This window comes from Oryctolagus cuniculus, chromosome 2, assembly GCF_964237555.1.
Source record: "Oryctolagus cuniculus chromosome 2, mOryCun1.1, whole genome shotgun sequence".
In the NCBI taxonomy this organism is placed as follows: Eukaryota; Metazoa; Chordata; class Mammalia; order Lagomorpha; family Leporidae; genus Oryctolagus; species Oryctolagus cuniculus.
Genome location: NC_091433.1, coordinates 137347574 through 137359774, shown reverse-complemented (window position 1 = coordinate 137359774; position 12201 = coordinate 137347574). Strand labels below are relative to the sequence as shown.

Here is a 12201-nt window from a genome sequence, read left to right as displayed (position 1 = left end):
CAGTAGGCACATACCTGCCTGGCGATGCCATTTCCTCTACATCGTGGAGCCCAAGTGCTGGGTATTAGCATTATTGCTACTATAAAGCTTCCGATAAAAACGGACCGTCTCCTGCTGACCTGAGAACCAGCTGGCTGCCTGAGAAGTGGTTTCCCCCATATATGATTCAGTCTCCTTGACAAATACACTGCATTGTACTGGATGAGTCATCTGAGGGTTAGTCCGCATTTTATAGGCCTGTTGTGTCATTACTCACATTCAACATCCTCCTTCTCAAAAGTGGAAACTGGAAGCCTGACAGCTGACACACGCTTTTGCCAATTAAAATAGTTTTTTTAAAAAAAATTCCTGAAGTTATGGATAACAATCATTAATGATAGCATGAGACGCCCAGGAAGCAAATGGCACGGCTCAACACCTGAGATTAGAATTTGCATAACCAGAAGTGCAAAATGTTCATCCACCCCCATCCTCCAAACAACTGTTCAGAGAGTAAGGACCCCTCTTTCAAGCAGTAGAATCGGTCACGTTGCTTCTTGTGTTCCAAGGTCACCCAGTGGCAGGAGCTATGTAAAAGCTACACATCAAAATTTTGGTCCCCAGATTAATTATGTTAGGTAAAATGGTGGCACTGCATTTATAAAACATCTACGTTTGCAGAGGTAGGGAATCTTTTTTTTCTGCTAAGGGCCATTTGGATATTTATGACATCATTCATGGGCCATATAAAATTCTCAACTTAAAAATGAGCCTACCATAGATTTATTGAGTTTCTTGTCCTGCCTGCGGGTGCATTGGCACGGCCAGGCCAAATGATTTTGTGGGCCTTATATGGCTCATGGGCCGGACGTCCCCCACCCCTGTTTCAGAGTCAGACTGATGTACGTTAGGGCTGAAATGATATGGTATCTGGTATTTGTCATGCATATTTTTGCCAGAAAACAAATAGAGGGACAGGGTAAAGAAATGTGTCAAAGCCCTGATAAACTGCTGCATCTGTGTGGTGAGCATTTACAAGTTGACCACCTCTCGGTACCTTTGAAAAATGTTTAATGCTTTTAAAGATAAAAAAAAATTTCCACTACCTATGATCTAATTTAGATACAAATAAAACACTCTTCTAGTTAGGTATGAAGCTACTACACATATAACCATGGGTGAGGGTGGGTTGCTATCCACACAGAGCAACAAAGCAGCACTGTGGGTGTGGGAGCTGAACTTGATGTTGTTTTAGCTTCCAGCTCGGAGGTAGGAGACACAGGTCCTAAGGCCACTGGGAGGGCTGCAGCAAGGCCCTGAGCAAATGCCTGGTACACTGTCCCAGCTCTCATTGAGGACACAGGCCTGCCTGGTGTTCAGGGTTAGCATTAAGGAGAAGGCCCTGTGTTCAGCTTCCTTTTATGGCTTTGGCAAGGTTCCATGAGAGGTTATGTAAGTCACATCCTTAGTCCCTTGTACCAACAAATCCCTTTGTGGCACAGTGTTTGCTCTACTCAATGCTCCAAATGGGTTACTTAAACCATGCAGAGGAGAAAGAGGGCTCTGATTGGATGGCTGAGAAAATAATCCAGATATGGACGCTCCAAGGTATGTTAAACGACACCCCTGTTGAAACTCGGTCATTTCAACAACTACCCACGTTAATGTAGTGTGAAAACATGACAAGTCACCACAGGAAACTAAACACAGAGGTCAGACTGAAGGCCAGAAACTAAAGAATGGGAGGATGCTTTAGGCTGAGGCTCCCACTTCAGCCAACAGCCAACTCTACCTCGCATAGGACACTGTGCAAGAGGATGGCAGGCTGGTTGTAAATGGTTGGACAGTCCCCTTACAAGGTCAGAGTACAGCCTCACTAACACAGAATGATCAAGATTATGTGTGGTCCTCAACTGGAGCATTCTCTGGCTTTCAAAAATTCTTTCCTCATCAGGACAGCAAGCTACACGCATAGCAAAACATTCCCCTCTAATTTCATAATCTTTCACGTTTGCAAAGCATAATTTGCCTTAAAACAACAAGCAGAAATGGAGGGGATTTATGAACTTTTAGCCTAATTGGAGTTTTTATAAGGATTCCCAAGAAATAAATCCAGGGGCCAGCGCTGTAGCATAGTGGGTTAAGCCACTGCCTGCAGTGCGGGCATAACATACGGGTGCCAGTTTGTTTCCCAGCTGCTCTACTTCAGATCCAGCTCGCTGCTAATGCACCTGGGAAAGCAACGGAAAACAGCCCAAGTGCTTGGGCCCCAGCAACCACATGGGAGACCCAGAGGAGGCTCCTGGCTTCAAAACAGCACAGCTCCATACATTGCACCCATCTGGGGAGTGAACCAGAAGATGGAAGATCTCTTTCTCTCAAATTGTACCTTTCAAATAAAATAAATAATTTTTAAAATAAATCCATAATTCATTTAAGAATTTTATAATTCAGGTCTAATAAAAGACACAAACGTTATTGCAATAATAATGTTTCTATACACATAGAAAGACTGATAATAAGGCAACATGGTAAAATGTTAACAAATGAGGAAATGGGTGTAGAGAAGTCCTTTGTTCTCACCTAACTTCTCTTTCAGTTTGAAATAATTCAAAATATAGTAAAACACATACTCTCAAACTACAAGAAAGAAAATATGTAACTCCTGATTAAAAAAAATACATGGATTTAATAACCACTGTAGCTGCTGCTACTGACATGCCCATCTATTTTAAAAATCTTGAACCATAAAGAAATTTACCAAAATGTTAACAATGGGAAATGTTGCTGGGTTAGGGTTTCTCGAAGGGTGTTCCTACAAACAATCTTATAAAAGGCTATACACACACCCAAAACACAGATTTTTGGAAAAACAACACACTATACCCCTGAGAGTACTGTTTAAGTTTGTTTAGCTTTGCATTTCCCAAATGTACTTGACCACAGAACCCCCACCACCCATCACCATCCTGCTGAGCCCGAAGAATGAACTCTGGGAAACACTGCTGTAGGTGATGACACAGGGAATACTACTTTCCTGATCTTTCACTATAAATTTTCTTTGGAAGATGTTTTACTTATAGATCAACCAAAGCCATCCAAATGTAAGTTTCTGTCATTCTTAACGGCCATTTCTATTTGGTTGACCCAAGGGCTAATTACCACCACCAGTTTGGAAAACAATGTGGATTATAGGGTTATCCAGTCTCCTGACCATGCCAGCTAGAGTGGCCTATGCCACTATGAATGACAGCCAAGGAGTTTGAGTACCTGTGTGGATAATAGGTGGACAGCTTGTGTCTGCTGGTGTTTCTGGTAGAGCTGGCTGGCCTTAGGGCAGGCCAACCCAAGGGGTAGGAGCTTGCTCCCTGCCCAGCCCAACCCCGCCAATTTTCAGGGCACTGGATCTTCAAGCCTGGAAACCATCTTGGATATCTTTTGTCTCCGAGCTCCTTAGGCCTTCACTAGGTTTCTGGCACTGGTTCTTAGCAGGTAAAAGGCAAAACCAGCCAGGAGAAGCACAAGAGAACACGGCTGCCATTTTCTTACAACTTTCTGATGGATTCTTATTTTTAAAAGTCTTGCCATGTACTAATTTATAAGCTTTTAGCAATTACCTGGGGTTTCTTTTTTAGGGGGTGGTGGTGGTGGTGGTAGTGGTGGTTTTTTGCTTAAGTCCAAATACTGGCAATGTCAAGTTCTGAAAGCAAACATGTATCAGTGATGTCAGTACTACAGCTTGGAATCAAGCTGTTATGGTTCAAAATTCAGCTCTGCCCTTGGTGAGGTCCTTTAATGTCTTTAAGATTGGTTCCTTATCTGTGAAGTGGGTATATTAATACCCTCAAAGAACTACTTTGGATGGGATGTGATCATTCCCTGAAAGTACAGCCAAGCGACAAACACAAGACACTGTCTGATCAGAGTATTACCCACTGGCAGAGTACACCCTATAATGTCTGCACACCGATGAAATCATTTCTTAGACGGTGTTCCTGTCCTTAAGGGACATATTATAAGCACAGAGCCTGGCCACATACACAACACTCATCAATTTATGCAAACAACAAAGATGAAGATGTCTGTACATCTCAGGATTCGAGACTTCTCAGGGGTGTGCACACTGGGGCCAGCTACCACACTCATCTGTTTACATACTGTCTTTGCCTGCTGGAGAGCTATAAAGGCAGAGTTGAGCAGCTGTGACAGAAACCATATGATCCCCCAAACTGAAACTACTTAGAAGCTTAGACCTTGATAGGAAAAGCAGGCCAAGCCCTGATGATCAACATTTGGGTACATGAAGAACAATGTCTTCTCCCTTCAGAAGTTTTGGTTGTTGGTCTCTTATCTGCTAACTGTCCCAGTTTAGAATCAGACGTGTTATTCATGGTGACCTGGTCCCCAGGAGCTGTGGCTCATGCTTTCCTCCCGACACAAGACACTCTGCTCTCTGTTTCATGGTGGATGGGGAGATGTACAGAACCCGGGGCGGTGGCTCCTTCCGCCTCCCCTCTTTCAAAGAGGACTCCCGTTCTTCCAGAGTCCAGTGACCCCAGCTGAAGTGCAAGTCCACGGCCGTGCCGCCCCTCCCCAAGTCACATCTGTGCGTGATGGAGAAACCACACGTGTCCCCAGAGCTTGAAGCAGGAGGTGAAAGATGATCTGAAAGAGGCATTCAGGAAACCGAGCAAACAGAAAAGAAGGATGCCTTCCACAGGGCTGGATGGCCACACGCAGGACTAATAAAACAGCCCGGGGCCTTCAGAGATCAGCGCTGCAGCCACACAGTCCCCGACGACCAGGGCCCAGTGAGGAGACAAGGGTCAACCCAGAAAAATGAAGGACACGCCTCAGCAGCTGGTCCCCAGACACATCCCAGATCCAGCATCCAATCGCGCTCACACTTTCTCTGGCAGCAAAGCTTGTTTATTTGGGGAAATGAATCCACAGCATTAATGAAAAATGCAGGTGAAGGGACTCCCGGGACTGGGCCCTGGGAGGGGAAATTTGAACAAAAGAAACCATTCTAATAGCCTTCAGCTATGTTCTGTTGGGGGAAAAAAGTCTCAGCAAGTTGTCAGGGTTGAGATTAAAATTTGGGGTGTGCTTTTTAGTATCATTCTGGTGGTCTCGTGTTCCCTTCCTGGCACATCTCAGCATCTTTGAGGTTAATCCAGCAAGAAATGCCTGTGTTAAACACTAAAGTGAATGACCAGAGCTCGTCAAGGAAGGGGGAAACAGGCAGATGATTCCTGTTGCTATCCACCAAGGAGGACAGGATTTTCACAAATGTTGGTTTTTGGTCTTAAGCTGTAACTGGTTGGCAGGAGGGGTAAGAATAAGGAACACCCCAAAGCTCTGCACCAGAAGACCTGCACTGATGAAACACATGTGGGCCACGATGCTAAGCAGATGTAGCTTCTTTTTAAAATAAGAGGTCCTGGGGTATGAGCAGGATTCTTTAGGAAAAGGCAAAAGGAACTCATCTTCACCCAACGCCTACTCTGTGTGGGGTACTCTGTATGGTGATATCATCGTACCCATAAATTTTGTTCCTGGCCTGTGTGGAGGAAAAATGGTGCTGAACTAACAGCAGAATCTGAATTTCTACAGCATAGTATGTTACAAGCAGGGCAGGACTGACGAGAGAGGAGGAAGGAACCCGAGATATATTAGGAATATGAGAAAGCCACTCTGGGAAATTATGGGAGGAGCCAGGGGCTTCATGAGCAAGTAAAAGGGAAAGATCACAGCGTCTAGAGTGCTGGCCATACAGCTGAGGACAAGGCCAAGTGTCTAAGACCAGTTTCCCCTTGGAGCCTGAAGAAGGAGTGTTGCCAGTCTAGGCAAGGCTTGGCTTCCCGGAGACCTGGGCTGAAACCAGACCTAGATCTGGAATCTTAAAGTCAAGGGATTAGCTCGAGACCTGCAAGTGCCTAAAGGGTTACCATTTAATGTATTTAGCATCAGCTAGGGTAAATAATGACAGTTGCCCTTGAAATCTGCTCAAGGTTGAATGGCTTTTTCCTTACAGTCCACTTGATGATCAAGATGCTATGATCAAGATGATCATAGCACAGTATTATGGGTGTGCTGGACCCAATCTGTCACCCAGCCTACCTCAGCCCAGAAATAGTCTTCAGGAGGGGAATCTATCACTCAACTTGATGTTTGCCACAAAAAAAACTTAAGACAATGGAAGCTTCCCAGCTAAGCAAATCTTTCAATTGGAAGCCATCCCTGTACAGCAGATAGCTACAGACAGTCAGCTGTAGAAATGGAAATCTCTCTCAAGAGCTTTCAACAATGCTCTTCAATCATTCAGCTGTGAAAGCAGCCAGCAACTCACAGAGTTAGACATCCTGCAAGTTCATTCTGTGCAGAGGTAGTAACGTTGGCCCGCCTCTGCCACCAGTTATATGTGATCTTGGGCAGCGTCACTTAACTTCTCTGTGCCTCAATTTTCCTATCTGGACAATGTAGGCTTTAAGCTAGTTCAGTCCTTAAAGCTCCAAAGTTCTACAAAGATTGGACAGGGAATAGCTCGTTGAGAAAGCTGCCTGTAATACAGGTAGCCAAAGAAGCAGGGAGTGGAAAGAAAGCTGGCGGATCAAGGCTAAGGGACTAGGAGGAAAGCTGTGTTCCTGACCCTGCGTCTAACAGCCCACGTTAAATGATGCGGATGTCTCCCCAAAGCTAGAAGTGACTTAACCTTACGAACACTAATCAACAACAGTACCTCATGTCAATATTAGCTGTGGATGGGTCACATGCAAGCACTGTGCCCTAGAATCACAAGGCACTGTTATTCTGAAAACCCAATATGAGTTCAGCACATCCTCTTCTCTGTCTTCACAGCAACCAGCACCACAGTTACATTTTGTTATGACTTGCACGTCCTTTGCGACTGGACTTGACATTTTGGAGAGAAAGCTTTTTGCTTTTTTTTTTTAAACTTTGGTAGCTCAGCATGTGGCATATGGTAAGCCCTTGATAGACTGGGTTTCTTCTGTTGATTCAAAAGACAGAGATTAGTTTTTAGTGGCTTAAATAGGGGTTGGAGATGAAGATTATATGAGGAGGGAATGACAGGTGGCAGCAAACTTATAATGCCCATTCCCCCCTCATTACAAACAGCAGTAAGTTCATTGTACAGAATTTAGGGACTACAAGGGAAAACAGTTGCCTGAAATGACATGGAGATGGCAGAGTATTATAGGTATCTACAGTTAAATGATACTTGCTTGCTAATGTAATGTACCATTTGTATCTGATTTAAAAAGTGACTGGGGGGCCGGTGCTGTGGTGCAGCGGGTTAATGCCCTGCCTGAAGTGCCAGCATCCCATATGGGCGCCAGTTCTAGTCTCGGCTGCTCCTCTTCCAATCCAACTCTCTGCTATGGCCTGGGAAAGCCGTAGAAGATGGCTCGAGTCCCTGGGCCCCTGAACTCACATGGAAGACCCAGAGGAGGCTCCTGGCTTCGGATCGGCACAGCACCGGCCATTGCAGCCACCTGGGGAGTGAACCAGCAGATGGAAGACCTCTCTCTCTATCTCTCTGTAACTCTGTCTTTCAAGTAAATAAAATAAGCTTTATTTTTTTTTTTGTCAGCAATGAATAAACATTTTTCTCTTTGTTCATTGCTGACCAAAAAAAAAAAAAAAAGGGGGGGGGTAGCTCCTGCCCTTGCTTCACTTAGTCCTGCTCCCCAGGGTCAAGTAAAAAGTTTGTTTTTCATTCCTATAGATCTTAGATGTTAACCCAGAAACCAGAAAAGCCACTTACAATTCCAACACAGACCTTACAGACACACAGTTCTAGCCCACTCACACCTAGCAGATGAGGCAGCTAAAGCCAGTGACCGCGCGCCGTGCTCAAGTCTACTTGCAGCAGCCACAACTGGGCCGCAAACTTCGGCCTCCAAGTCCACTGTTCCTACTCAAGAGTTAGCCACCTAGCTAGAACCATTATCACCCTAACTCTGTCTCGCTGTTAGCAATCAGGTGACTCCAGAACAAGACAAGGGGCTGCCCTGATCTGGGCTATCTGCCCGGGCTAGAATTCTCAGGTGCCACGTTAAAGCACCTGAGAGGTGCTCAACACTTCGCAAGTCCTTTTTGGCTTTGCTATCAACCTTTCAGCTCTGCCAGAAATCTTTAACGGAATGGTGGCCCTGAGAGTTAGGGCTCACTGGTCAACAGACTGGGGAGCCATCAGGTAAAGCTTACCGATCACTGCCTTCCCCCAGCGTCCTGCCCGTGGCTGCCCGGGACCCTCCGTAGGTACTGCTCGCCTGAGAGCATCCAACTGGCTTCAACCCTCTCCTTCTCTCAGGAAAACCCAAGACGGATCACAGTCAAACTTGCCGGAAGAGCGGAGGGGCCCCCAAAAGAAGTCTTCTCGGTGTGGCTCTCATGATGAGTGCCTTGCAGGGGAATTTCACAAACACGTGGTTAACTTTCCAAATCCAACGAGAACAGAGGCAAGAGCCTGAGTTTGCTGGAAGAGAGCAGAGGCCCTTCCTCCGACTGAACACACACCCTGGAGTCGGCTGAGATCTGGGGACCGCTGTCTACCTGTCTCCTGGTACATGAACCTTGCCAGCCCTGATGTGCCGTCAGTGTTCGACCACGCAGTACGCCTTTCAATCGGCCCCTACACGCTGGCCAGGACATCACCTGCTGCTGCAGTACAGACACTCTGCAGGAAGGAGCGACACAGTACAGACAGGTTTCCTGTAGGATGTCAAGGTGGCTGAGACCACCTGCGATTTTCACTGGGTCTACAGCTCTACTCAAAAGAGGCAGGACCTGTGGGAGAGACACCAGTCCCGAGTGGGGCTCATCCAGGCACAGCACTCGCCGTAGTACTCACTAAAGGAGGAAAAGGCCAGAGGAGGAGGGCTTGCTCCCTCTCTTCACTTTGCTGCCACTTGAAAAGACAGCTCTTAAGTTCCATTAAGTATCAGATAGCTAAGAGGGAACGGCAGTGGGGATGGACAATGAATGTGGGCTCCACCTACTTTCTGGACTCAAAACCAAAGGCTAAAGCACAAACTGGAATCAAATAGAAAGGGTGCATTTGTGGTCGAGCCAAGAATAGATCCAGAATGTCCTTGCATTTCATCTTTCAGAATGCTTTTAAGCAAGGTTCCCTCCCACATGCTCTTTGTTTCAAGTCTCCTCAAAGATCCTTTCTGCCCCTTTCTCCATCCACTCAAGAGGGAGAAAAGAGTCGCCTGGATTCCATTTGTTTCCTGTGAGCCCCGGAGGAACTGTCCTTGATGCTAAGAATGTGCCACGTGTGAGGAGCAAGTCCTAACATCCGAACATTCCGCAGCTACGGGGTGGGACCAGTTCAGCTCAAAGGGATTTTGCCACCACTCAGGAGACGCTGGAAATAAACACAAACACACAGACAATATAGCACATAGGATGCCAATGGATATGCCAAAGACTGCACAGGGAGACGGGTGGGAAAGGCAGCCATGCGCCTACGCCAGGCCTCCACCTGCCTTCCCTATCCCCAGCATTCAACTTCAGCTGGTGTCAGCTCAGTTTATGTTTCAGGCTGAAGAAGGGGAAAGCCTGAAACACGACCGGGTACTTATAATCGGCTGCTTAGCAAAGCATCATGGGGGCCCTGTTCCATGGGCTCGTCCTAGTCTCACTGGTCCCATTTCAGGGCAGACAATCAGTGGGCAGCTTAGAAAATAGATTATCTGGGGCATAGTACATCCAGCAATTTACCTGCCCAATAAGGAGAGGACTGAGCTTGCTTGCTTGCTTGTTTTTTTCTTTGTTTTAGATTTGGAGGCCGAAACAGAGAGAGAGAGAGAGAGAGAGAGAGAGAGAGAGGTCTTCCATCTGCTGGTTCACTCCTCAAATGGCCCCAATGGCTGGGGCTAGGCCGATCCAAACCCAGGAGCCAAGAGCCTCCTCCAGGTCTCCCACATGGGCACCGGGGCCCAAGGACCTGGGTCATCCTCCACTGCTTTCCCAGGCCATAGCAGAGAGCTGGATCGGAAGTGGAGCAGCCAGGACTTCAGCAGGTACCCATATGGGATGCCGGCAACTGCAGGCGGCAGCTTTACCCGCTATGCCACAGCACTGGCTCCCGAGTTTTCTTTTGAATTTAGTTAATTGTCCTTTACGGGTAACACATTCATTTGATTTATAAATCCAAAAAGGGATACACTCAAGCATCCATAGAGTTCTGCATCCATAGATTCAACCAATCATGGATCAAAAATATTGAAAAAAAAAATTGTGGCTATACTGAATATGTACTTTTTTTTTTTTGCTATTTACATGGGATTTATATTGTGTTAGGTATCATAAGTCAACTAACGATGAATAAGGCATGTTGGAAGCTGTTTGTAGGTTATAAGCAAATACTACGATATTTTATATAAAAGACTCAAGCATCCACGGATTTTGTTATCTGAGGAAGATGTCCTGGAACCAGCCCCCTATGGAGACTAAAGAACCACCAACCTCCTACCACATCACATCTGCCCCTTCCTTCTCTCACCCAACGAACCCACAGTAGCCATTTTAAGTTTATGTCTCCCTCCAAGGTTTCCCCTACTCCTTACAAAACAGGTAGCATACCATTCCTGTGCTCTGGACCCTGGTTTTAATCTCTGGGAGATCTCTCCATACTGGAACACAGACAACCAATTCATTCCCTTTCATACCTCCACACAGTAATCCACTCTAGGAATACAACATGGTTTATTTAACCTATTCCTTATCAGTGAGCCTTATTAGGTTTTCTCTAGACTTTTTGCTATAAAAACCACTTCTGCAGAGAGTCATCTTAAATATTATTTTTAAAAGATTTATTTATTTGTAAGGCACAGAGAGAGATAGACAGACAATCTTCCATCTGCCAGTTCACTCCCCAGATGGCCATAATGGCTGGGGTTAGGCCAGGCCAAAGCCAGAAGCCTGGAACTCCAGCCAGGTCTCCCTCACAAGCGGCAGGGTCCTGAGCACTTGGGCCATCTTCCGCTGCTTTCCTGAGCGCATTAGCAAGGAGCTGGATCAGAAGTGGGGCAGCCAGGACTCAAACCTGAGCTCTGATATGGGATGCCAAGATTGCAAGCAGCAGCTTCACCAGCTGCACCACGATATCTGGGTTTTGGAGTTTACATATTAAGATGCTTATTTACTGCTCTGTAACTTCCTGACCAACATCCAGAGAAGGAAGCAACACTGCAACTGCAAATCCATTTGAAATCAAGTCCAAACTCTTCTAAATCAGATACATGCATAGATAGATAGATAGATATGGATATATCTATCTCCATGGACAAATAAAACAAGAATGTAATGTGTTGGGTTAGGGAACTGTATGCTGTCTACATAACAGGCACTGTAGACATTTGTGAAAGGAGTGAGACAGAGCTCAATTATTTAGGATCCTCATTCCCCATCCTTACCCTCCTGCTGACCCCTCAAAGTCTCACCACCCAGCCGGCGCCGCGGCTCACTAGGCTAATCCTCCGCCTAGCGGCGCCGGCACACCAGGTTCTAGTCCCGGTCGGGGCGCCGGATTCTGTCCCGGTTGCCCCTCTTCCAGGCCAGCCTTCTGCTGTGGCCAGGGAGTGCAGTGGAGGATGGCCCAGGTGCTTGGGCCCTGCACCCCATGGGAGACCAGGAAAAGCACCTGGCTCCTGGCTCCTGCCATCGGATCAGCGCGGTGCGCCGGCCGCAGCGCGCCGGCCGCGGCGGCCATTGGAGGGTGAACCAACGGCAAAGGAAGACCTTTCTCTCTGTCTCTCTCTCTCTCACTGTCCACTCTGCCTGTCAAAAAAAAAAATTAAAAAAAAAAAAAAAAAAAGTCTCACCACCCATTCAACCTGGAGCCACCCAGGCATTTTCCCTTTAAGACATCCTAACAGCACCTGTCTCAGACAGGGGACACTGAGCCAAAGCACTGCCTGGTGAGGTGGCTGGTACTATCCCAGGGGGCGGTCTTCCTTGGTCAATATCTAGACCTGAACCCTAAGGTCCAGCTGGAGGCAAGGCCACACAGGGCCATCCGCACCCTCAGGAGAGCGGGAACGAGGGGGTGTTGGCCAATACCTCCACCACAGCACAAGTCCTAGGTGGCTCCCTAGGCGGCTACCACAGCAAGACCCCTTGGCAGCGCCCAGTATGAAGTCCCAGCCCTTCTTTGTCACAGGCTCCAGCAAAGGGGCAGGACATTCT

The 12201-nt window shown here is 46.9% G+C and overlaps 1 protein-coding gene across 2 annotated transcripts in view; it reads right to left on the bottom strand.

Annotated features, from left to right (window-relative positions):
- Positions 1 to 12201, bottom strand: part of SPRED2 (sprouty related EVH1 domain containing 2) — a 124772-nt gene that overhangs the window by 62618 nt on the left and 49953 nt on the right. The window contains exon 1 of one of the 2 annotated variants that reach the window (XM_017340723.3): positions 15 to 11466. The exons of the other annotated variant lie outside the window; for it this stretch is intronic. Coding sequence (XP_017196212.1) covers positions 15 to 31 — 17 coding nt within the window. The 5' untranslated portion in view covers positions 32 to 11466. Of the gene's footprint in view, positions 1 to 14; positions 11467 to 12201 lie in introns of those variants that run through there. 2 annotated transcript variants of the gene reach the window in all.